Below are 20,668 nucleotides of genomic sequence, written 5' to 3'. Positions count from 1 at the left end.
GGAGGAATTCTGGGTGGCTGTTGGCCCAGAGACTTCAGGGCAGGATCTGAGGAGGGGCTGGGGGCTTGTCTGGACAGCAAAGCCCCCAGAACACATACCTTGGTCCCCTCCACCCCGGTTCTGGCCTCTCTCTCTGCCATGGATTTGCTGTGGGATTTTGTGCAAAGAGCCTCTCCTCTCTGGGCGTCAGCTTCCCCAGCAGTCATAGAAGAAGTCTGGTCCGGTCCCCCTGGAGTGATGCAGGTACAGTGGAAGTAACAGAGGAATGAAAACCCCTCGGGAAGCTGCACAGTGCCACCTGGGGGTGCATGGCCTGGCTTCCCACCAGGGCTCCGCTCCGGTCCAGCGCCCCCTCCCTTCCCCGTCCGTTCTCCCTGCCTCCCTCCCTCCCTCCCTCCCTCCCTCCCTCCCTGCCATCACGGAGCGCTGGCTCCCGGCATGCCGCGCGCCGCTGACAGCCTTATAAATAGTCTCCTTTGCGGCGGCTGGCGAGGACAGGGAGGGCACGCACTGGCCCCTGTGCCCACCCTCACCCTTCCCCCAGGTCAGTGTGTGCCCGTGTGTGTGCTTGTGCACGTGTGTTAGGGCGGGGGGCGCCCCTGCCGGGAGTGGGGAAGCTACACGCACCTGGGGGAATTGTGTGTCTGTGCGTGTCGGGGTCTCCTCAGGCTTCGTAAGGCTGTGTTCGTATCCCAGCTTGTGATCTGTAAGTATCTGCCTGGCGGTATTCCCCAGGCTCTGCACTAGATGTCTGTGCCACACTGTGTGTGTCCTGGAGATGGGTGTGTGTGTGTGTGTGTTGCTGTCCCTCCTGGCCTCCGTGACAGTCACCCCTTTGTCCCGCTGGCACTCCTGGGGCTCCAGGTCCCTGCCCTTGGCCCGTCTCAGCTGGGGACCTGGGAGGAGAGCTGTGACTGGGCTCCCTACCCTAGGACCTGGGAAGGGTTAGCCTAGGTGTTGGGAGGAGCTATCCTGGCATGTCATTTTGAGTGCTGGGGGGACAGGAAGCCCCCTGGATGTTTGGCCCCCTGCCCCAGCCTCCTGAAAGGGCAGGGGCTCAGAGGGACCCCTGAGCCAGTCCGTGGGGCCTTTCCTGAGTGCCATTCAGCTACCTACCTGGGACCCTCCAGCAGCAGCTGGACTAGGCTTGGGGACTCTCGCCCAGAGAGGGGACCCCAGCTGCCCAAGGTCACACAGCTGAGTGATAAGAGTTGGGACTTGAACCCTAGCCAGTTGCCAACCACTGAGAAGGCTGCTTCTGGTCAGGAGCTGGGAGGCCTGGCTCTTGCCCTAGTCTTGCCTTGTGATTGAGGTGAAGTCGCGGTCCCTTTGGGCCTCGGCCTTCTGGGCCCCTCAGCAGGCCACCCAGTCATGTGAGGAGTTGCCGTGGTCCTGACCTGGGGGCCTTATAAGGCCTGGGTGCTGAGGCCGTAACCCAACTCTGCCCTGGACCCTTGGCCTCTGTGAGGACTCCTCACAACCCAAGTTATTTTGGACCAAGAAGCGGCAGGTGCCAGCAGGGCAGAGGGGCTTAGGTTACCAGGAGGGGGTGGGGCGGGGTGGGGTCGGGGTCCAGGCCACTCCTCAGGGCGTCACCACAGGCTGTCCCTGGCCGGGAGGACCCTCTCCCTCCCCCACCAGCAGCGGAGGGCCACTGGCAGCTCTTAGCGTTCCTTCAGCACACTCAGCAGGAAAGAGGCTATAGCTCATACCCCATGGCGGGCAGGACGGTCAGAAAGCTGCTGAAGGACCTAGCAGATGCCAGGCTCAGGGCAGCAGAGAACATCGCCCCCAGTGTGACCCCAGCCAGGCCCTGGAGCAGATCTCTCCTCCTCCCCAAGCCTCACTTCCCTCCCAAGACGGCTGTGAGGATGGAGTGAGGCCCCAGCCCCATGCTCAGCCAGGGCCAGGCCCGGAGGCGTGGGACACAGGCCTGCAGTACAGCAGAGAGGCCCAGTACAGCGTGGTGTGTGCGATGCTGGAGGCCGGTCACCTGCCAGTGTGCGAGTGGAGGGCAGAGTCCAGGAAGGCTTCCTGAAGGAGGTGGGACCTGAACTGAGTCCTCAACAATAGCTCCTTGGGGGAGGGCATTCAGGTGTTGGGTGGAACATTAGCTGGGACCTGCAGGTGGGACACGATCGTGGTGAGTGAGGGAGCTTCAAGCAGCTCAAGCAGTGGCCCCCAGGGGAGAGTTCCCAAGGGGGCCAGATTGCTGGGCTCGGTCAGCTACGTTATGGTTTATTTGGGGGACGGAGGGGGCCTCAGGTGGAAGTCTTTCAAGCAGGCAAGGATGTGGTTTGATGCTTGTCAGAGAAAATCCTGCAGGTTGCCTGGTGGGGTGTGGAGGTGGGGAGGCCCACGGGAGGCCGGGCAGTGGCCAGTTTCCCTGCTTGGAACAAGGAAGTGGCTGTGAGGACACAGACTGGAGGGAAGTTCTGGAGCGAGAGGGCTGGGACGTGCTTGTGTGGGGTGGAGGTGGGTGGGGAGAAGGGCGTTCATGCTGACCGGGGCCTCTGGCTGGGTGATAGAGTACGTGGCTTCGGATGATGTAAGGGCTGTTTAGAGGCTGGGGGTCTCTGGGCCTGTCCAGGGGCTGTGTTTTTGGGAGGCTGGGGAGAGAGGCCTGGGCTGGCTGGGCAGAGATGAGGGTCCAGGGCACCTGAGGCCAACAGTGAGAGGGCAGAGTAGGGGCACCGGGCAGGGGTCCCTGGCAGAAGGAATGCTGGCCCAGGCTTCGGGGTCAAAGGTTAAGGCAAAAAAGTCTGTGGTGGTTGCTGGGAGACTTGGGGAGGGCTGGGGGGTGAGGAGTGAAGAAGTGGGAGCCAAAGATGTGTCATGGCAACTCCAGAGAGACTGATGGGAAGGGGAGAGGGAGGGAGACCTCTGAACTGTGGCTGCAGAGGGGTGTGGTCCCAAGAGGCACTGGGCTTGATTGACAAGCTGAGGGGAAAATGGGGTGCAAGGTCCTCAGGCAGGGAGGGGGCAGGGGCCATGTCGGGGTGGAAGGCAGGCCTTCCACCCAACTCTGCTGCAGTACAGCAGAGAGGCCCAGTATAGCGTGGTGTGTGCGATGCTGGAGGCCGGTCACCTGCCAGTGTGGGAGCGGAGGCAGAGTCCAGAAAGGCTTCCTGAAGGAGGTGGGACCTGAACTGAGTCCTCAACAATAGCTTCTTGGGGAAGGGCATTCAGGTATTGGGTGCAACATTACAGGGGCGGGAGCCGGGGAACTCGCTCAGTTGAGAACTGTGCAGGTGTGGACCAAGTACAGACCCGCAGCTCTCTCCCCTCGGGCCTCTGTGTCCCTTTGAGCATCCTGGTCCAAACCCCTCCTAGATGAGGACACCTTCCCACCTCCCGGGCTTTCATCCTGCTCTGGGGAGCGTTGTCAAGGTGTTGGGCAGACGCAAACCCAGGGCCTGTTTTCCGGGACTTGGGAGGGAAACAGTTCAGCAGTTGCAGGAGCCGCTGTTTACGCCTCTGGCTGTCACCCTCACTGTTGGGTGGGCGGAAGGGGCTGCTGCCTGCCCTGCGTGAGACAGGTGAGGCAGTGGAGGCACCCCAAGGAAAGGTGACTTCGGTAATATCTCCCAGCCTCCCAGGCCTCCCCTGCCCCCAGCGGCCCCTCCATCCCCAGAAGACCAGGCCAGGGCCTGGCCCCCACCTTGGGAGGCTGCCGGGGTCAGAGGCTGGATGTCCAAGAAATCCCCCTCACTTGGCTGCCTGTGCCCTTGTCTTGCAGAGCGCTGACTCGGCTGCCCGGATCACAGCAGGATGGAAGGTATGGAAGCGCCTCTCCTTGCCCACTCACAGCCTGGGCCTCAGTGTGCCCATCTGTTAAAGGGGTGTGCTTTGGGGAGACATGCAGGGACGGTTTGGAGGTAGCTCTGGAGCTGCCAGAAGGACCTGTCTGGGGGCCTCCAGCATCTTTCTCAGGCCTCTTGGGCCTCTCGCTTGATGTACCAGCTCCAAGATTAATTTTAGAAGGAATGAGGCTTCCTTGAGGCTTCTCAGGGCCCCATAGCTCACCTCCTACACTGGTATTTATAGAGCTGAATCTCTGGCTCTTTCTGGAGGGGGGGCACAGCGCTAGTGAGGGAAGGCCTGCCCTGCGGAGAGGCCCCAAGTGTGCAAATGCCAAGGCAAACAAGGACACGCTCCTGCCCCTCTCCCGGACCGGTGGAGTTGAGTCTTCAGGGTGTCTTGGGCTCTCCTGGCTCCTGCGGGCTGGGTCCTGCAGGGAGACGTGGGCAGAGCGCCCGGCTGGCCCGCCTCCTGGCGACACCACCCATCCCATCCCTAGCACTGGGTCCTGGCCCAGGCGGCTCTTAAAGGAGCCCAGTGGGCCTGGCTGCTGCTGGCGCCTGAAGCTGGCAGTCATCCTTCTACCCCCAGGGCTCTGAACATAGGTGCCGCTGGGCTGTGTGGGCACACCGCCCCCCCACCGCCACTCCCAGGCTTGTACCCTTTCACACGGCCACAGACGATGGAAGCCCATGGAAGTCATTCTAGCAGCTCCTCAAGACCCCTGGGAGCTTGCCAAGCTCACCTCCCCATTGGCACACAGAGCTCCTACTTCCCTGAGAAACGGAGAAGCCCGGGCAGCTTGGAAAGAGGCCCCCCCCGCCCCCCGCCCAGTCCCAGCAGGCGCCTGCCTCCAGGCCTCAGTCCCTTCTGTATGGTGGGGCTGCGGTCTGGTGGAGTTCTGAGGCAGAGGTTGAAACGCAAGCTCCCTCCCGCCCTCTCTAAGCAAGGGTTCCATGTGCCCACCGCAGCCCTCTTCCCCAGCAACCGTCTCCAGGGCAACATATGTTGTGGTTGCCAACTCCACACTGGTACTGCCTAGGGGAGGCAGGCGATGGGCAGGCCCAGAGCCTGAGGGGGGAAGGCTGGGGGACACAGCAGACCGGGACCATGGGGGCCTGCTGCTCGGGGACAGACCCCCGCATCATGGAAGACTCTAGAGCCAGAGGTGACCCAGCGCCTTGGTCCAGCTGCCCACAGGGAGGGGCCGTGAGGGTGGGCGTCTGAGCCCCTGAGCGTCACCCTCACGGCCTGTGCGGAGCCCGTGACTTCCAGGCCTTGGTCCCTGCGGGTCTCTCCGCCTGGATCAGCCTCACCTCCCCGGCCTGTCCCGGTCTCTGCGTTTCCCTCGCCCCGTATCCCTCGCTCTGGGCTGACTCATTTGCCTCCCTGACGTGAACATGAGCGGTGTCCGTCCCTCTGCCTGGGGCTCAGCACAGGCCTGGGACCTCAGAGGTGCCTCTGGCTCCTTGTCCAGTGACTCACCAAGCTCCGCTCCCCTCTTCTCTCCCACAGAGAAGCTGAAGAAAACCAAGATCATCTTTGTGGTGGGTGAGTCCAAGGCAGGCGGGTGAGGCAGTGAGAAGGGCGCGGCTTCAAAGGCCTCCCGGTGGGAGTCTGGGCCTGGGGGGCACCCTGGGCTCTGCCCCCACCTCTCTGGGTGGCCCGGGCAGACACCCCGTCCCTGCAGGGGTCCCGTTTCTTGGGGCTTCTGAATGGGTGGGCGCTTGCAGGCGGGCCCGGCTCGGGGAAGGGCACCCAGTGTGAGAAGATTGTGCAGAAGTACGGCTACACCCACCTCTCCACCGGAGACCTCCTGCGGGCCGAGGTCAGCTCGGGCTCGGCTAGGGGCAAGATGCTGTCAGAAATCATGGAGAAGGGGCAGCTGGTGCCACTGGTGAGTGGGCCCTGGCGGGGTGAGGGTTGGCGGGGGTGGTGGTGGCCCTGCGTGGACGCCAGCCAGCAAAGCCCATGACACACCGGCAGGGCTGACCATGACCTTCCCTGGCCCTGAACCCTCCCGAGAGTCCTCATTGCCGTTGGCATAAAATTCCTTCCAGAAGCTCCCAAGAGCCTCCAGGACCTGCCTGCCGACCCCCTTCAGCGCCCCTCCCCACACCCCCTAGTCTTTACCCCCGGCCCCAGCTCTCCACCCTCCTTGCACCCTGGCCTTTCTATCCCCTCACATTCATCACACTCCTTCCTGCCTGGAATGTTCCTTCTTCCTCAGCTTTCAGACTTTGCTGACTCCCTCAGATTTGGGCCAAGACCCGCCCCCCACTTTAGACTCCCACCCCCCACTTTAGACTCCCGCCCCTGCTTCTTTGCCAGTATATAGCCCATGTCATTCTTGGAAACTATAAATGAACTGTGTATTGGTCTGTCCCCTCAGCAGACTGTGAGTGTGCTGAGGACAGGGAAGGTCTACTTTGTTCAGAGCTGTGTCCTCAGGGCTCAGACAGGAGGCTGGAAGGAGGGGCCCAATCATATTATTGAGTGAATGAAGAAATGAATGGATGAATGAATGAATGGCCTGATCAATCAGTTAAGTATTCGCAATTCAGAGAAGGCTTCCTGGAGAGGGCAGCTTGTTTGGGAAATCTGTGTTAGGGCAGAGAGCATTTCTAACTGTGGGCTGGCTTGTGCAGAGGCTCGAGCGGAGCCTGGAGAAGAGGGGCTCATGACCCCCTCTTCTTTTGCTGCACCCCCAGGAGACAGTGCTGGACATGCTCCGAGACGCCATGGTGGCCAAGGTAGATACTTCCAAAGGCTTTCTGATCGACGGCTACCCCCGGGAGGTGCAGCAGGGGGAGGAGTTTGAGCGGAGGGTAAGTGCAACCTGGGGGTGCTGTGACACAGAGCGGGCAGGCAGGAGCTGCCGTGATGGGCAGTTTTGAGACGAGGGAGAGATAGACTGACCATCGGAGGGTGGCAGGGTGGGCAAGGAGGAAGCCCAGGATGACTCTTTGGAGGCCTTTCTGAAGTCTAGAGGAAAATGAGTAGAAGAGGAGGCAGCAGGCTGGGGAGTTCACAAACCTGGCCAAGGGTTCCCATTCAGCTGTTTGAGGCCTTGGGCCAATCATTCTGCCTGTGAACCTCCGTGTCTCCAACTGCAAAATGGGGACAGACAGTATCCTTGAAAAGTAGCATGGGGGTTAGAGAGAATGCACCTTCAAAAGTGGGGCTTGGCACCCCGTGAACACACAGTCAGAGGGGCAGGAAGCAGCATGGAAGGTCAGGGGGTGTGGGGAGAACAGAGTCTGTGGAGCAGGGCAACTCGGAGTACCGTGGGGAGGGAGGTGCAGGCCTGGCTGAGGTCTTGAATGCCATGGGGGGAGTCTAGTCCCCTTCCAGGCACCACAGGAAGTCTGGCTGGACAGAGACAGCCTTGAAGAGGAGGGCTCTGGGCTGCCTGGCATGAGTGCCCTCCAGGAGGATCTTCTCCAGGGTGGGAACACCTCACCCAAACACACACATGTACAGGTAGGTGACCACAGGTACATACAAGCACAGGTTCATGTACACACAAGTACCGACAGACACATGAGCACAAGGCAGAGGCGTGTGTACACACGTACAAATACACACAGATGTACTCAGGTATACACAGAGATTGTACACATGTACACACACACAGATGTACACACATACACACGCCTCTGATGTATGCCAGTATCTCTGACGTCACAGGCCATATGGGGAAACAGAGGAAACTGCGAGTTCTCAGGAGGAGGGCGAGGTCAGCAAGGGTGGATGGGGACTCAGGGGCGGTTGTCAGCAGCAGGGCCATATATGGGGAGGACCTGACATCTTAGGGGGCTGGGGTAGGACAGACTTCCATCTCCAGTGCCCATCTCTGTGAGACTGGGCCATCTTTGGGCTTCCACAGCTTTGAGCCTCACCCAGTAGGAATATACCATATTTCTTAAAAAAATTTTTTTTGGCTGCTCTAGGTCTTAGTTGCAACACACGGGATCTTTAACTGCAGCATTTGGGCTTTTATTTGCAGCTTATGGGTTCTAGTTCCCTGATCGGGGATCAAACCTGAGCCCCCTGCATCAGGAGTAAGGAGTCTTAGCCATTGGACCACCAGGAGTGTCCCAACACTGTATTTCTCGACCTCTAAGAGGCTGAAGGAGCTCAAGAAAGTGTCTATCCTGGCCTGGGACTCAGTTTCCCTATCTGTGAGATGGGGATTGGCTGGGCTTCCTTCGAGCTAGGAGGCCATGGATCCTGAAGTCCGATGCCAGGCAGCCCTGAGCATGTCCCGATGTACCAGCTTTGTGATGTCACTTCAGGCCGTGACAATCATGTCTAGAAAATGTGGTCAATGAAAGACCCCATCCTTTCTGGGGCTGTTGTGGGTGATATTGTGGGCGCTGGACTTGGCACAGGGCCCAGCTCCACTGTGTCCTCCAGCCTCTGGCCACCAGGGGGCGCCTGGGCCTCACTGGAGGAGGACTGGTCGACCTGGTCCTTCCAAACCTCCGCAGATGAAATGCTTGTTCCAATGACAGTGACCTTGTTGAGAACCCCCAGAGCTAAGCAGCCCCTCGCCCCTTCACTCAGCCCTTGTTCCTTTGTCAGGTTCGGTCAGCCCTGCAGATATAAGATGCATCTACCTGCCCTCAGGGGCTCCAGGCCTGCCCGGGAGAGGGATGTTAAGTAAATAACCAGAGGCAAGCCTTCCCAGGTAGCTCCATGGCTCTGCCTGCCAATGCAGGAGCTGCAAGAGATGAGGGTTCCATCCCTGGGTTGGGAAGATCCCTTGAAGGAGGCAATGACAACCCAACCCACTCCAGTATTCTTCCTGGGATCATCCCATGGACAGAGGAGCCTGGTAGGCTACAGTCCATGTGATTGCAGAGTCTGAAGCAACTGAGCACTCACGCACACACTCCTGAGACAAGCTCAAGGCAGAAGTAACGGGGACTGATTGCAAGAAAGTGAAAGAGCGTGTTAGTCGCTCAGTCTTGTCCAACTCTTTGAGACCCCATGGACTATATAGCTCGCCAAGCTCCTCTGTCCATGGGATTCTCCAGGCAAGAATACTGGAGTGAGTTGCCATTTCCTTTTCCAGGGGATCTTCCCTACCCAGGGATCGAACCCGAGTCTCCTGCATTGCAGGCAGATTCTTTACTGTCTGAGCCACCAGGGAGAGCATCCCAGAGAGCTGGGGTCGTAGTTGGGGTGGGGGAGGGAGCATCTGAGAAGACTGCCCTAGAGGAATGAGATTTTAGCTCAAATCGGAAGGCGAGCCCTTGGTGTTGAGGGAAAGGGTTTCTGACTGAGGTTCCCAGAACGAGCAGAGACCTGGCGAGGAGGGGATGAGAGCCCGACCACAGCTAGTCATGTGGCCAAAGCCAGGACAGCAAAGGCATGAGGAGCATGAGATGAGGAGGGCAGGTCAGGTGAGCAGTTAGGACTTTCTCCTGAGGGCACTGGGGAGCCATGGAAGAAGTGTGAGCAGGGGAGAGGCAGGGCAGATCGGTTTGAGCAAGCTTCCGCAGGCTGCCTTGGGGAAGGGCTGGAAGGAATGGGTGGGTTTCAGGTGGGCCTCAGAAGTGGAAAGTGGAGGAGAAGGTGGCCCCAGGGGGCAGGAATGGACCTGTAAACAGCACCCTGCCCGCAGATCGCACAGCCCACACTACTGCTGTATGTGGACGCCGGCCCTGAGACCATGACCAAGCGGCTCCTGAAGCGCGGAGAGACCAGCGGACGTGTGGACGACAACGAAGAGACCATCAAGAAGCGTCTGGAAACCTACTACAAGGCCACAGAGCCCGTCATCGCCTTCTACGAGAAACGCGGCATTGTTCGCAAGGTGCGGGTCTGAGAGAAAACCTGGGTCTTTGCCTGGCGTGGCCTCCAATTGCTGTCACCTTGGGACAGCCCTCCTGACTGGGCCTTGGTTTCCCTCACTGGTTGGACAAGAGGCTGCTGTCCACTGTGGCTGGGCTTGGGGAGCCTGGCTTGGCCTCTCAGGGGGGTCAGCCCCCTGCCTTGTGGGGTCCACCCAGCCCCCTCACCAAGCCCCGTAGGCCTCCTGCCCTCATGGCCCGTCTCCCTACAGGTCAACGCTGAAGGCTCTGTGGACAATGTCTTCTCCCAGGTCTGCACCCACCTGGACGCCCTCAAGTAGCCAAGCTGGAGCCCCCTCCCCAGCGAGAGCCCCGCCCCACCCTCGTCCTGACTCGAGGCCTTCCTGGCCTGAGCTCAGCGCCTCCACCCTGCCCGGCTGAGCACAGGCAGAGGAAGCCACTTTATCCTGTTTTCATGGACAGCCGAGCACTAAAGGAGTTTCCAAGGACATTCAGTTTTATTCCTTTTTCTTTGCTTCCATCAGGGTTGATTCACAGGGCGTGGACGCCCCAGCCTTGAGTCCCCAGCCCCTCCCCCTCTGGTTCCTTGTCGGGGCCCCTCTCAACCCACTTCAGCTGGCGCCCCTCTCCTTGCTCCAGTGGAAAATCCCCCTCACACAGGGGTGTGCTGGGCATGGGCTGTGCCAAGCCGGGGGACGCTGGGTGATGGAGGTGGGGTCCTGGTTCTCAGGGGCTCATGGTCAGGCAGAGCTGGGCCCTGGCCTGGCTTCCCCTGTATCCTTGCTGTGTGACCTTGGTCCTGAGCCCCTTAGCTCTGAGCATGTTTTCTGTTCCAAACCGTCACGGGGGACAGGGCTGGAGCAGGCAGCATGGTCATGGGCTGGGGGTAGGGGTAGGGGCTCCCCGGGCAGGGAGGGCAGAACACATCAGCTGGCTGGGTGGGCAGTGAATTGGCCTTCTTGGCGCGAGATACTCTGAGGGTCTGGACAGAGCACTGGGAATGAAGGGGGGTCATGGTCAAGGGTGCCTCCCTGGAGGTGAGACCTGCAGGATGTCCCACCATGCAGCCCTGGACAGGTCACAACATTCCCTCCCCGAGCCCGTTTCCAAATCTGAATTAGGCTCAGTGCTCCTCCCTCTACCCCCCAACCAAGGTTAGGACAAGAACACACCGAGCCAGGGGTGTGAGTGGTCAGTACCACAGCCTGTGGAACCACAGACCAGAGCAGCCTTGGCAGGATGCTTTGGGAATGCCTCAGAATCCCCGAGTATCCCCCGGGAGAACTATCTTCCCTCTTCTGTTCTCTTTCACGCCTTGACCTCATCACGGAGAGCGTCTCCCTTGGTGCTCACTTGTCCCTAACACCTGTCCCAAGCCCAGCTGGCTCCTTTTAAAGCCAAGACAATCTCCAGCAGGGCACCCCCAGCTGGGACGGAATCCTGGGTGGGGTGAGGGTCACCCGCGTGTGTGTCCCCTTCTATTTATGGCACGTGTGGCTGGTTTTCCATTTACAGTCATTATTTAAACTTTCCTTTAAAATAAACATATTTAAGTTATAAAAAGTGAGTCTATTGAAAGAACATGAAATCGGTACATAATAGTATAGGAGAGATAGGTTCTAGAAGGCCTGCACCATGAGGCCCTGGGTGGGGTGCAGATTGGTCTTCTGCGGCTGGTTAGTCTGTGAGCCATGCCAACCAGGGCACGCAAAGGACTCCCTACTCGTTCTGTGACCTCTAACCTCGGGGTCTCCTTGTTGCATCTGTCAAAAGGAAAGTGAAAGTGTAGTCATTCAGTCAGGTCCGACTCTCTGAGACACCATGGACTGTAGCCTGCCAGACTTCTCTGTCCATGGAATTCTGCAGGCAAGAATACTGGAATGGGTTGTCATTCCCTTCTCCAGGGGATCTTCCTGACTCAGGGATTGAACCCAGGTCTCCATTGCAGGCAGATTCTTTACTGTCTGAGCATCTGTCAAACTGGGATAAAACACACACAGGCGTGCACGCACCTCCTCTGTTGAGGTTGTCATGATCAGTGTGAGGGTAAGTGGAAAAACACGCCCCAAATGATACAAAGCTAAGAGGAATCTACCTGACAAAATCATCTTCGTTACCTTTATTTTTTAAGTACAGCTTCATTAATTCAGATATGTCTTTAGTTTATGAAAACCTAAGCTGACCCCAACTATTCACCATGGAATCACTTTATTAATAAAAAACAAAACAAAAAACCCTTGAGAATTTGAAAAAAAAACCACAAACTTTTTAACAGCTCCACCCATCCTTGCCACCACAAACCTCCCTGTGAGGGTTTCCTTCGTTCACGTTTGTTCATTCTACTTTCCAGAGCAACTGCTATGCTCGGAAGACGGGGTCACAAACCCCCTGGTCCATGTGCAGTGGCTCTAGGAACAAGGGCGGCCATAATCACAAAATTCCACCCGAGCTACTCCACCCAGGCCAGAGGGGGCCCGGGTGGCGGGAGTTTCCTTGAGCTGGAGCTCTGGAGTGGGGCCTTGAAGGAAACCAGGAGTATGTTTCATTAGGAAGGGCAGAGGGGACAGCTCTGCAGAGCCTCAGAGGTGGAGACGGCCCATTGAGTGTGGGGAGGGCTGAAACCTTAGAGGGACAGAAGTACATAATTTGATTCATATATATTCTATTTAATTAATATATTTTAATAGTTATGTATTTGCTGTGTTGGGTCTTAGATGTGGCACGCAGGATCTCCGTTGCAGCATGTGGGACCTTAGTTCTCTGACCGGGGACTGAACCCGTGTCCCTTGCGTTATAAGGCGGGTTCTTAACCACTGGACCACCAGGGAAGTCCCAGAGCTTAACTTTTTAATGAACATTTTCAAGCAAACTGAAAACTGGAGGAAATAATGTGATGAACCTCCATACATCCATCACCAACATTTAGTAATTGGTGCTATTTTTCCATACCTCATTGTTTTACTTTTGCCAAACCACTTTTAAGTAAATTACAGATATGAAAACATTTCACCCCTAAAGTCTGACTTCAGTATGACTTTACAATAAGGACCCTTTCCTATATAACCACAACTCATCAGTCCAAGAACACTGGGTTAATAGTAACACTGTGATAGATAATAATCAGACTACATGCACTTTTCCCCAATGGTCCCCAAAACATGTCTGTGGTCAAACCAGGATGCAACCCAGGACCACACACCGCATTTGGTTGTGATTCCATGAAACCTCTTTTAACCTCGAAGGCCTTCCTGCTCTCTGACGCTGACTGTGAAGGGACTGGTTGTCCTACAGAAAATTCCTTTTTCCATATTCTTCTGTCACTTTCTCGTGGTGGTGTTTCACCCGCTACCCCACCCCTTGAACTTCTTGTAAACTGGAAGTTAGCTGTAGAGGCTTCGTAGATTTAAGAGAAGTCTTTGGGGCAGGAATACCTAATAGACTAAACTCACGAAGGTTTGTTTGTTTGTTGGCCACACTGCGAAGCATGTGGGATGTTAGTTCCTCAACCAGGGATTGAACCCGTGCTCCCTGCTTTGAGAGCATGGAGTCTTAACCACTGGCTCGCTGGGGGAAGTCCCAGGAAGAGTTTTTAAACCAGGAAGGACAGTGAGTCCTGCAGCGCTTCCAGTTGTAACCTGCACACGCATCTCCCTGGGGTCTTAGAAAAGCTGACTCTGCTTCAGCAGGTCTGCTTTGGGCAGGAGGCCCCAGCTGCTGGTCTACAGCCCCCTACTTTGGGGAGCTCAGAGAGGAGCTGCCCTGTGGAGGTGGGAGCCCAGGGAAGGCGTGGGAAGAGGGGGCATCTCTAGAGTCAGTGTGTGCTCAGCGCCTAGTGGCGGGCTGAGAGGGCAGCGTGATGGCCAATCTGAGACTGTAGAAACGGTCACTCTTCAGGTCTCTGGGGACCCTCCCAAGATGCAGGAACATTTTAACCATGCAGCCTCTCTGTAACCTCAGGGTCTCAGAGAGGAAGCGCTCTCAGGTAGGGAGGTATCCTCAGATGCCCCCGCCCCTGTGGACTGCGCCCCTAAGTCTTGGCCTCGGGGGCCCTGAGGGCCTGGCCGGAGGCACTGAAGTGGGAGAGGAAGGAAGCAGGGAGCGGAGGAGGCCAAGGCTGTCGCCTCCCAGCCGAGAGAGGGGCCTCGAGTAAACAGGAAGGCCTGGCGGCTCCACGGTGGGGGGGCTTCAGAGGGGGGTGCAGAGACCCACTGGACATGCGCAGCTGGCCAACACAGGGCTTCCTCTTTGGCAAGCAGACCCAGAGAGGTTGTGCGACTTGCCCCAGATCACACAGCAGGGCAGGGGCACCCTCACCTTGCTCTATAGCTTCTGCCCCTTCTGGGGGTTGTGGTGAAGGGTCTCCCGCCTCTGTTGCCCACCATGGTTCATGGGGTGTTGGAGAGTCTCATCTCTTCTTGGACCTCAGTTTCCCTTTCTATGAACTTGGAGTCCCTACAACACAGAGGTGCTAGAATCCCAGCCCAGTAGAATCCTTCTGCCTCTTAGATTGTCGTCACGGGCATGGTCATCTAGACCTTGGGCCTGGTCAGGTTTTATCAAGAAGGTCAGCATCACCCAGGAGGCAGCATGTACCAGGACCATTTCCCGGGGAAAGAGAGGGAGATATAGATTCCACTATTTTAGAATAGAGTCTGGCAGGACCTCTGAACCTGGTCACCTCCCTCTACCCTTGGGAGTCATTTGCCCTCTTCAGAGAACCCCCCATCCCCGGGTTCAGAATGCCCCCAACACACACACCCTGGAAACCCAGAATCACACCCCATGAGACCCCAGGTTGTGTAGCCCGGGGGTTAAGTTTGTTCATTTATTACACGAACACTTAATGAACACCTGTCATGGGCTAGGCGCTATTCTAAGCGATGGGGATTTAGCAGCAAAGCTTAGGCCCTTACCCTTATGAAACTCTTGTTCTAAAGAGGGAAACAGACCAAATAAACAGTATATGATATGTCAGAGGGTTTCCCAGGTGGCACTAGTGGTACAGAACCCGCCGGCCAATGCGGGAGACATAAGAGATGTGGGTTTGATCCCTTGGAGGAGGGCATGGAAACCCACTCCAGTATTCCTGTCTGGAGAATCCTATGGACAGAGGAGCCTGTCAGGCTACAGTCCGCAGGGCTGCAAAGAATTGGACACAACTGAAGCAACTTAGCACACACACAATATTGTCAGAGGTTGATATGTACCCAGGGGGCCAATTGCTGGTGTGGGGAGAGAGAGGGCTGCTTAAAGTGTAATGGGACAAGCCCTAGAGCCCGTGCTCCACGATAAGAGAAACCACTGCAATGAGAAGCCCACACACCGCAGCTAGAGTGTAGCCCTCTCTCTCCGCAACTGGATGCAGCAACGAAGACCCAGCACAACCAAAAGCAAATAAATAAATAAAACTATTTTCAAAAATGCGATGGGAAGCCTTCATTGACCATGTGACATTTGATCAGCAACTTAAAGCATGAGGAGCAAGCCCAGTGGTTATCTAGGGGGACAGAGTTTCAGGGACAGAGCATGGCAGGTGCAAAGGCCCTGAGGTGGGCACGTGCTTGGTGCATTCCAGGAACAGCGAGGAGGCCAGCTGGGGTGGATTGAGTGAATGGGGGAAGAGCAGAAGTCAGAGAGGGGCAGGGGAGCCTCAGGGGCCATTTGAGGGGCTCTGCCTTTCACACTGAGCGAGATGGTTATCTGCAGAGGGCACTGAGCGGAGCAGGGATGGAACCTGACTTTGTTTTAACAGATTCTCTTTACAGTGTGCAGAGTGGGCTGGGAGCACGGGTGGGAGTAAGGAGGGCCAGTGACTGTTATATTCCATGAGGTGCTTGTGGTGGCCAGGGCGGTAGCTGTGGTGTGGTGGGAGCCCCACAGACAATGGAAATTTATCTGGGGAGGAGGAGCCGAAGGATGTGCTTATAGGTTGGATGAATGATGTAGCAGAGTCAAGGTCATCCTTAAGTCTTGAGCAATGAGAGGAGGGAGCTGTCATGGTCTGAGACGGGGAGACGAAGGCAGGAATAGTTGGCAGAGAATGAATAGAGCCCAGTTTTGGACTCATGAAGTCTGAGGCGCTTATCAGGGGCCTGGAGCCTGAGGGAAGAGTTCTGGCTGGAGACACAAAGCTGGGAGCTGCCAATGTATGGATGGTCTTTAAAGCTATCTGGATGAGGGCACCCAGAACAGTCCTTCCCAAACTGGAATGTGCACGTGAATGTCCTGAGGATATCAATTAAACGCAGCTTCTGATTCAGCAGGTCTGGGGCAGAGCCTGAGAGAAGCTCCCAGGAGACGCTAAGACTACATTTTGAGTGGCGAGCATCTAGGGCATTATATTCTATGCCCAAGACCCACAGTGGGCAATGATATCAATAGGGTGTCTAGTGATCAGTATTTGAAAGAAAATGGAACAGGGTGAATGCTCATCCTAAGGATATATATATATATATATATATAGGTTCACAAAATGTTCGTTTTAATTATTGGAGTCTGAGTCCCTGGGTTTGTTCTGGGACATGACATCATGGTCGCAAAGACTTGAGAAAATCGGACTTGAGAGTGAGAATAAACAGAGAAGGGAAGAGACCCAGGGTCCAAGTAAGGAAGGATGGGGAGGTACCAGAGAAGAGGCAGATAAGGCAACCAGGGAGGTGGGAGGAAAACCAGGATGGAATGTTCTGGAAGTCAAGGGAGGAAGGACAGGCCCAGATTAGAATTAGCCTCTGCCCCTCCTCCTCAGCCCTGTTGTCCTGCGCACTTGAGCCTCAGTTTCCTCCACTGTAAAATGGAGATGCAACAGTCTCAGCCCGTTAAAGTGGCCGGGAGGTGGCACTTGGCACAGGGCAAGCGTGTGAATGGTGGTGGGGTGCTTCCGATTGTTCTCCTGGGCTTTGGGTTCCTCCTGGCCAGCAGACTGCCCTCCCACTGCACAGAGGTAAAAGCTGAGACACAGAACATTTTTTTAAATTAATTCTTATTGGAGTACAGTCGCTTTACAATGTTGTGTTAGTTTCCGCTGTACAGCAGAGTGAATCAGCTATGCATCTACATACAGCCCCTCTTTTCTGAATTTCCTCCCCATTTAGGTCACCAGGAGCACCAAGCAGAGTCCCCCGAGTTATACGTAGATTCTCCTCAGTTATCACAAGACGTGGAGGTCTTGCCTGAAGCCTGGGCACCCTGACTCCCAGGCCAGTGCCGTCTTTCCCCGCACCCACGCTCTCCCTTGCCTGTGTGGGTCTGGCCCTGCTGTTTTCAACTGTTCCTGGCTCCAGGCCGGTGCTGGAGACAGCCCGCCGCCTGGTGGGGGGGTCCCTGGGGGCCGTCTGAAATTCCTCTGGTGGCCCGCGGCCAGGGTAGACGTGCTCCATCCGCTCCTGCAGCCCCGGTCTTCCCGGCCAGCGGGGGAGAGGAAGGGGCACCTGCCCGCGGCGGGGGCCCGGCCCGGACGCCTGGCCATTGGCCGCTTGTCTCTTTGGCGTGTGGCTAGGCGGCACCTGAAAACGTCTGTATCAGTCAGGGCCCCAGCAGGAAACAGACGGCACGCTCCAGTGGGACAATTGGAGGAGTGGAGTGAAGGGTCTGTTGACACAGGTGTGGGCAGGGTGTAGGAAAGTCACAAGGGACAGTGCCGAAGCCCGGGGCTGGCAGTGGCCATGACCCGTGACTACCCTCAGCCTGAAGGGCTGGGTGGAGAGGGCCAGGTCAGGGCTGTGGCCTCTGGAGCAGAGAGGCCACCAATCTGCAGTGACCCTGTGGGGAAGGAGCCAGAAGAATGAATCCTCTGGCTCCTTCCTCTCTGAGCTGTGCAGGGATGGGGTTGGGGGTGGGTAGCGGGGCCGGAGGAGGCAGATGTGTCCGCTGGAATGGGGTGTGCATCTGGGGGGCAAACAGGAGACCACTAACCCAAGGCTGCTCCCCGCCTGCGGGTCGGTGTCACAGTGACTGTGAAACTCCCTGGGGATGGGCAGCCCAGCCCGGGGACTGGCCTCTGCCACTGGGGACAGGAGAAAAGGCCTACCTCTCTGTGTCTCAGTTGCCCTATGCGTCCCCCGGCTCCGCTCCTGCCTTACCTTCTGCGGAACTTCATGCTTTTAATCAATGAGTCTTAAGGACCAGAAGGTCCTCCTGGGCTCTGTGCTGGGGAAACAGTGGAGCAGAGACATCCAAGTCCCTGCCCTCGAGGGGCTTCTAGTCGAGCAGAGAGACTCACACAGCATGAGACTGGCTGAGGGCTGGGGGCGTCAGGGTGCTATGGGAGCTTTGGGGTGAGCCCCCTCTCCAGCCCTGGGTGCCCAATCTTCCTCCCTCCACCGGGCCCCTGGGCTCAGGGCTCCAGGCCCTCCTTAGGTTTTTCTCTTCCTGGAAGTCACCCTCAAGCATGTCCTGGGTCCACCTAGGCCTATCCCACTTTCTAGAGAAACCCAGTGGGTCCTGCTTACCGTGTGAGAGGGGATGAATTAGCAGCATAAGGGTGGATGGGAGGGCGGTGTTTTCTTTTTTTTTTTTAATATTTATTTATTTCACTGCATGGGGTCTTAGTTGCAGCACATAGGATCTAGCTCCCTGACCATGGATCAAACCCAGGCCCTCTGCATTGGGAACTTGGAGTCATAGCCACTGGGCCACCAGGAAAGTTCCTGGGAGGGAGGTTTGAGAGGAGCCTCCCATGGGGTCCCCGTTATGGCCTCAGATGCCCCAACACCCATTCTGGATAACAATCCCCCTCACCTAGGGCCATCTGTCCTCTTCAAGCTCAGATGGGAGCAGACGGGAAGGAGCAGAGCTTGGAGCCAGGCAGCCCTGGGGTCTCCAGCTGGGGTCACTCAAACCTCAGGGAGCCTCAGCTTCCTCCTGTGTTTCTGGCGTGACTGAGGGGATCCAGAGCTGACAGAGGAAGGCCTAGGGTGGGGCCTGAGAGAGGAAGAGTTCAGCTCTGGGGGGACTGGAGTAACTAACTGTCCCTGGGGCATGGACTCTGCCTGGGGGAACCTCACAGGCACCCAACCTTCCCCCAGTGGAGCCACCTTGTGCCTGGTGATGCCCACCTCCCCATCCCTGAGGCTGCAGGAAAAGGCCGAGAAACAGTCACTCTCAGGGGTCTCCCTCTGCTCTGTCACAGCCTTCCTGGCCTTGCTGGACTGGGATGGGTCTCTGGTGACCCGAGACCCGAGCCTGGCTGGGCACGGAAAGCGCAGCCGCAGGGCTGGGCGAGCAAACCTTCCCCCACCTCCACCCAAGGAGCCACACCCGCCCTTCCTGCCCTGGGGGTCAGCTCCTGCAGACACAAACACGCTCCACTCGGCCCCCGCTTTGTCCGGAGGCAGCCAGGGCTCCCACCTTCTCCTTCTTCCCTGGGCCTTGGTTTCTCCATCTGTGACCAGGACAAGTGTAAAGAGGAAAGCCCCTGGCTCTGTCCCCACTGTGGGATGGAAACTCATCTTCTCCAAGCCCACTCTGCCAGCACCCTCTCTCCAGAACCCTCTGTGACTCCCGAGGCCTTCAGGATAAAGTCCTGGCATTCAAGGCCCCCCACTCCCTGGGACTTCCCTAGTGGTCTGGTGGTTAAGACTGTGCTCTCAATGCAGGAGTCCCGGGTTCGATCCCTGGTCAGAGAACTAGATTCTCACATGCTGAAACTAAAAATCTCTCAAGCTGTAACTTGAAGATCCTTGCTGTAACAAAGACTGAAGTTCAGCATACTGCAACTGAGACCCAGTGCAGATAAATTAAAGTAAAAACTGCCCCACTCCCAGAGCAAGGCCAGAATCTGCCTCTCTAGGTCTCTTGTCCCCACCACACCCTTGCTTGACCTGCGGCCGTCAGGCCACTTCTTGCCTTTGTGTCTTTGCTCAGGCTGGTGCCCAGCCTGACATGCCCTCCTCACCCCCTTTTCTACCCCCTCACCCCAACTCGCCCAGACTTCCACAGGCCAGACCTAAACGTTCCCTCCTCCAGGCAGCTCCGGCTTCCTCCTCTGAGCCTCCTGGGGCTGATCCTAAAGTGCTACCCATGACTAGCATCAAGGCGGACATGTAGTTGGTGCTAACTGTTTGCAAATGAAAAAGGAACAGTTCTGGGACTGTCTGCCAGGCTCAGGGAGTGTGATGGGCAAGCCCTTTCTGAGTGCCGGGCCCAGAGCTCTGTGCTATGGCACCTGGACCCACGGAAATCTCGCAACCGCCTGGCGAGGAAGGCCTGGTTGTACCTGCTTTATTTCCAGGGCGACTGTGTGGCAGTGGGCTTGTCCCCGGTCCTCTCTGGGCCCTGAGATCTCAGCCCCAGCTGCTGCACTGTGCCAATTTTGAAGCGTTGCTCCCCTATCCTGGGCCTCAGGCTCCCTGCTTACAAAACAAGGGAACGCCAGCCCAGTGTCACACTTAGGGAAACCAATGTTAGTGCCCGACGAGACCTGTTCAAACTCCAGCTCCACCATCTTCTTGGGTCAGTGATCACATCTCATCAAGCCTCTGTCCCCTCATCTACAAAACGGGGACAGCGAGTTCACAGAGCTGAGTTCCCCATGAAGTTCCAGGCCTTGGCCAGGCCTGGCCCCTGATGGTACCCCTTGGTGGGCTGTTAGGATGATTCTTTTCATCTGCCCCCCGGGGTTGCCAGATGCACCCCACTAGCCAGCCGTTGGAGAGGGTGGGATGGGAGGGTGGGGTATGTGGGGAAACGAACCTGGAGCCTGGGTCCTCCCACCCCACTGCCTCCCCCCCACACACACAAACACCCCCGCCCCAGGGCCCCCCACCCAGCGACAAAGCCCGTGGCACTTCCTCTCCCCGCCTGGCAGGCCGCCTGGCCCGGCCCCTTCTCTAAGGAAGCGCATTTCCTGCCTCCCCGGGCCAGGCTGGATGAGCCGGAGCTCCCCATAGCTGACGGTCAGACCCCAGCCTCCATCTGTATCCACAGGCCAGGACTGCAGTCGCCACTGCCACCGTCCACAGAAGCCCTGCAGCCTCTCACCGCTTAAGGCTGGCCCAGCAACCCCCTGGCCTGGCCCCACGCTCCCGTGCCCGCTTCTCCTGACCCCT

General features: G+C 57.3%; 1 protein-coding gene across 5 annotated transcripts; it reads left to right on the top strand.

The window, feature by feature from the left end:
* Positions 1–490: 490 nt before the first annotated feature.
* On the top strand, positions 491–10,113 carry AK1 (adenylate kinase 1). 5 transcript variants are annotated; one of them, XM_059890997.1, is made up of 7 exons: positions 491–706; positions 3,740–3,778; positions 5,317–5,352; positions 5,535–5,698; positions 6,513–6,629; positions 9,434–9,625; positions 9,875–10,113. In XM_059890997.1, the coding sequence occupies exons 2-7, from the start codon at positions 3,772–3,774 to the stop codon at positions 9,941–9,943; spliced, it is 585 nt and encodes a 194-aa protein (XP_059746980.1). In that variant the 5' UTR covers positions 491–706; positions 3,740–3,771; the 3' UTR covers positions 9,944–10,113.
* Positions 10,114–20,668: the final 10,555 nt, after the last annotated feature.

The sequence above is a fragment of the Bos taurus genome, chromosome 11 (genome assembly GCF_002263795.3).
Source record: "Bos taurus isolate L1 Dominette 01449 registration number 42190680 breed Hereford chromosome 11, ARS-UCD2.0, whole genome shotgun sequence".
In the NCBI taxonomy this organism is placed as follows: Eukaryota; Metazoa; Chordata; class Mammalia; order Artiodactyla; family Bovidae; genus Bos; species Bos taurus.
This window is presented reverse-complemented; position numbering and strand designations above follow the sequence as displayed.

What these genes read in the sequence shown, in the direction of transcription:
- AK1 (XM_015473595.3), top strand. Translation starts at nt 4,807, where the DNA reads ATGTTGTGGTTGCCAACTCCACACTGGTACTGCCTAGGGGAGGCAGGC. An exon ending in AGGGGCAGCTGGTGCCACTG is followed by an intron (nt 5,699 to 6,512) that starts GTGAGTGGGCCC and finishes CTGCACCCCCAG; the next exon opens with GAGACAGTGCTGGACATGCT. An exon ending in AACGCGGCATTGTTCGCAAG is followed by an intron (nt 9,626 to 9,874) that starts GTGCGGGTCTGA and finishes GTCTCCCTACAG; the next exon opens with GTCAACGCTGAAGGCTCTGT.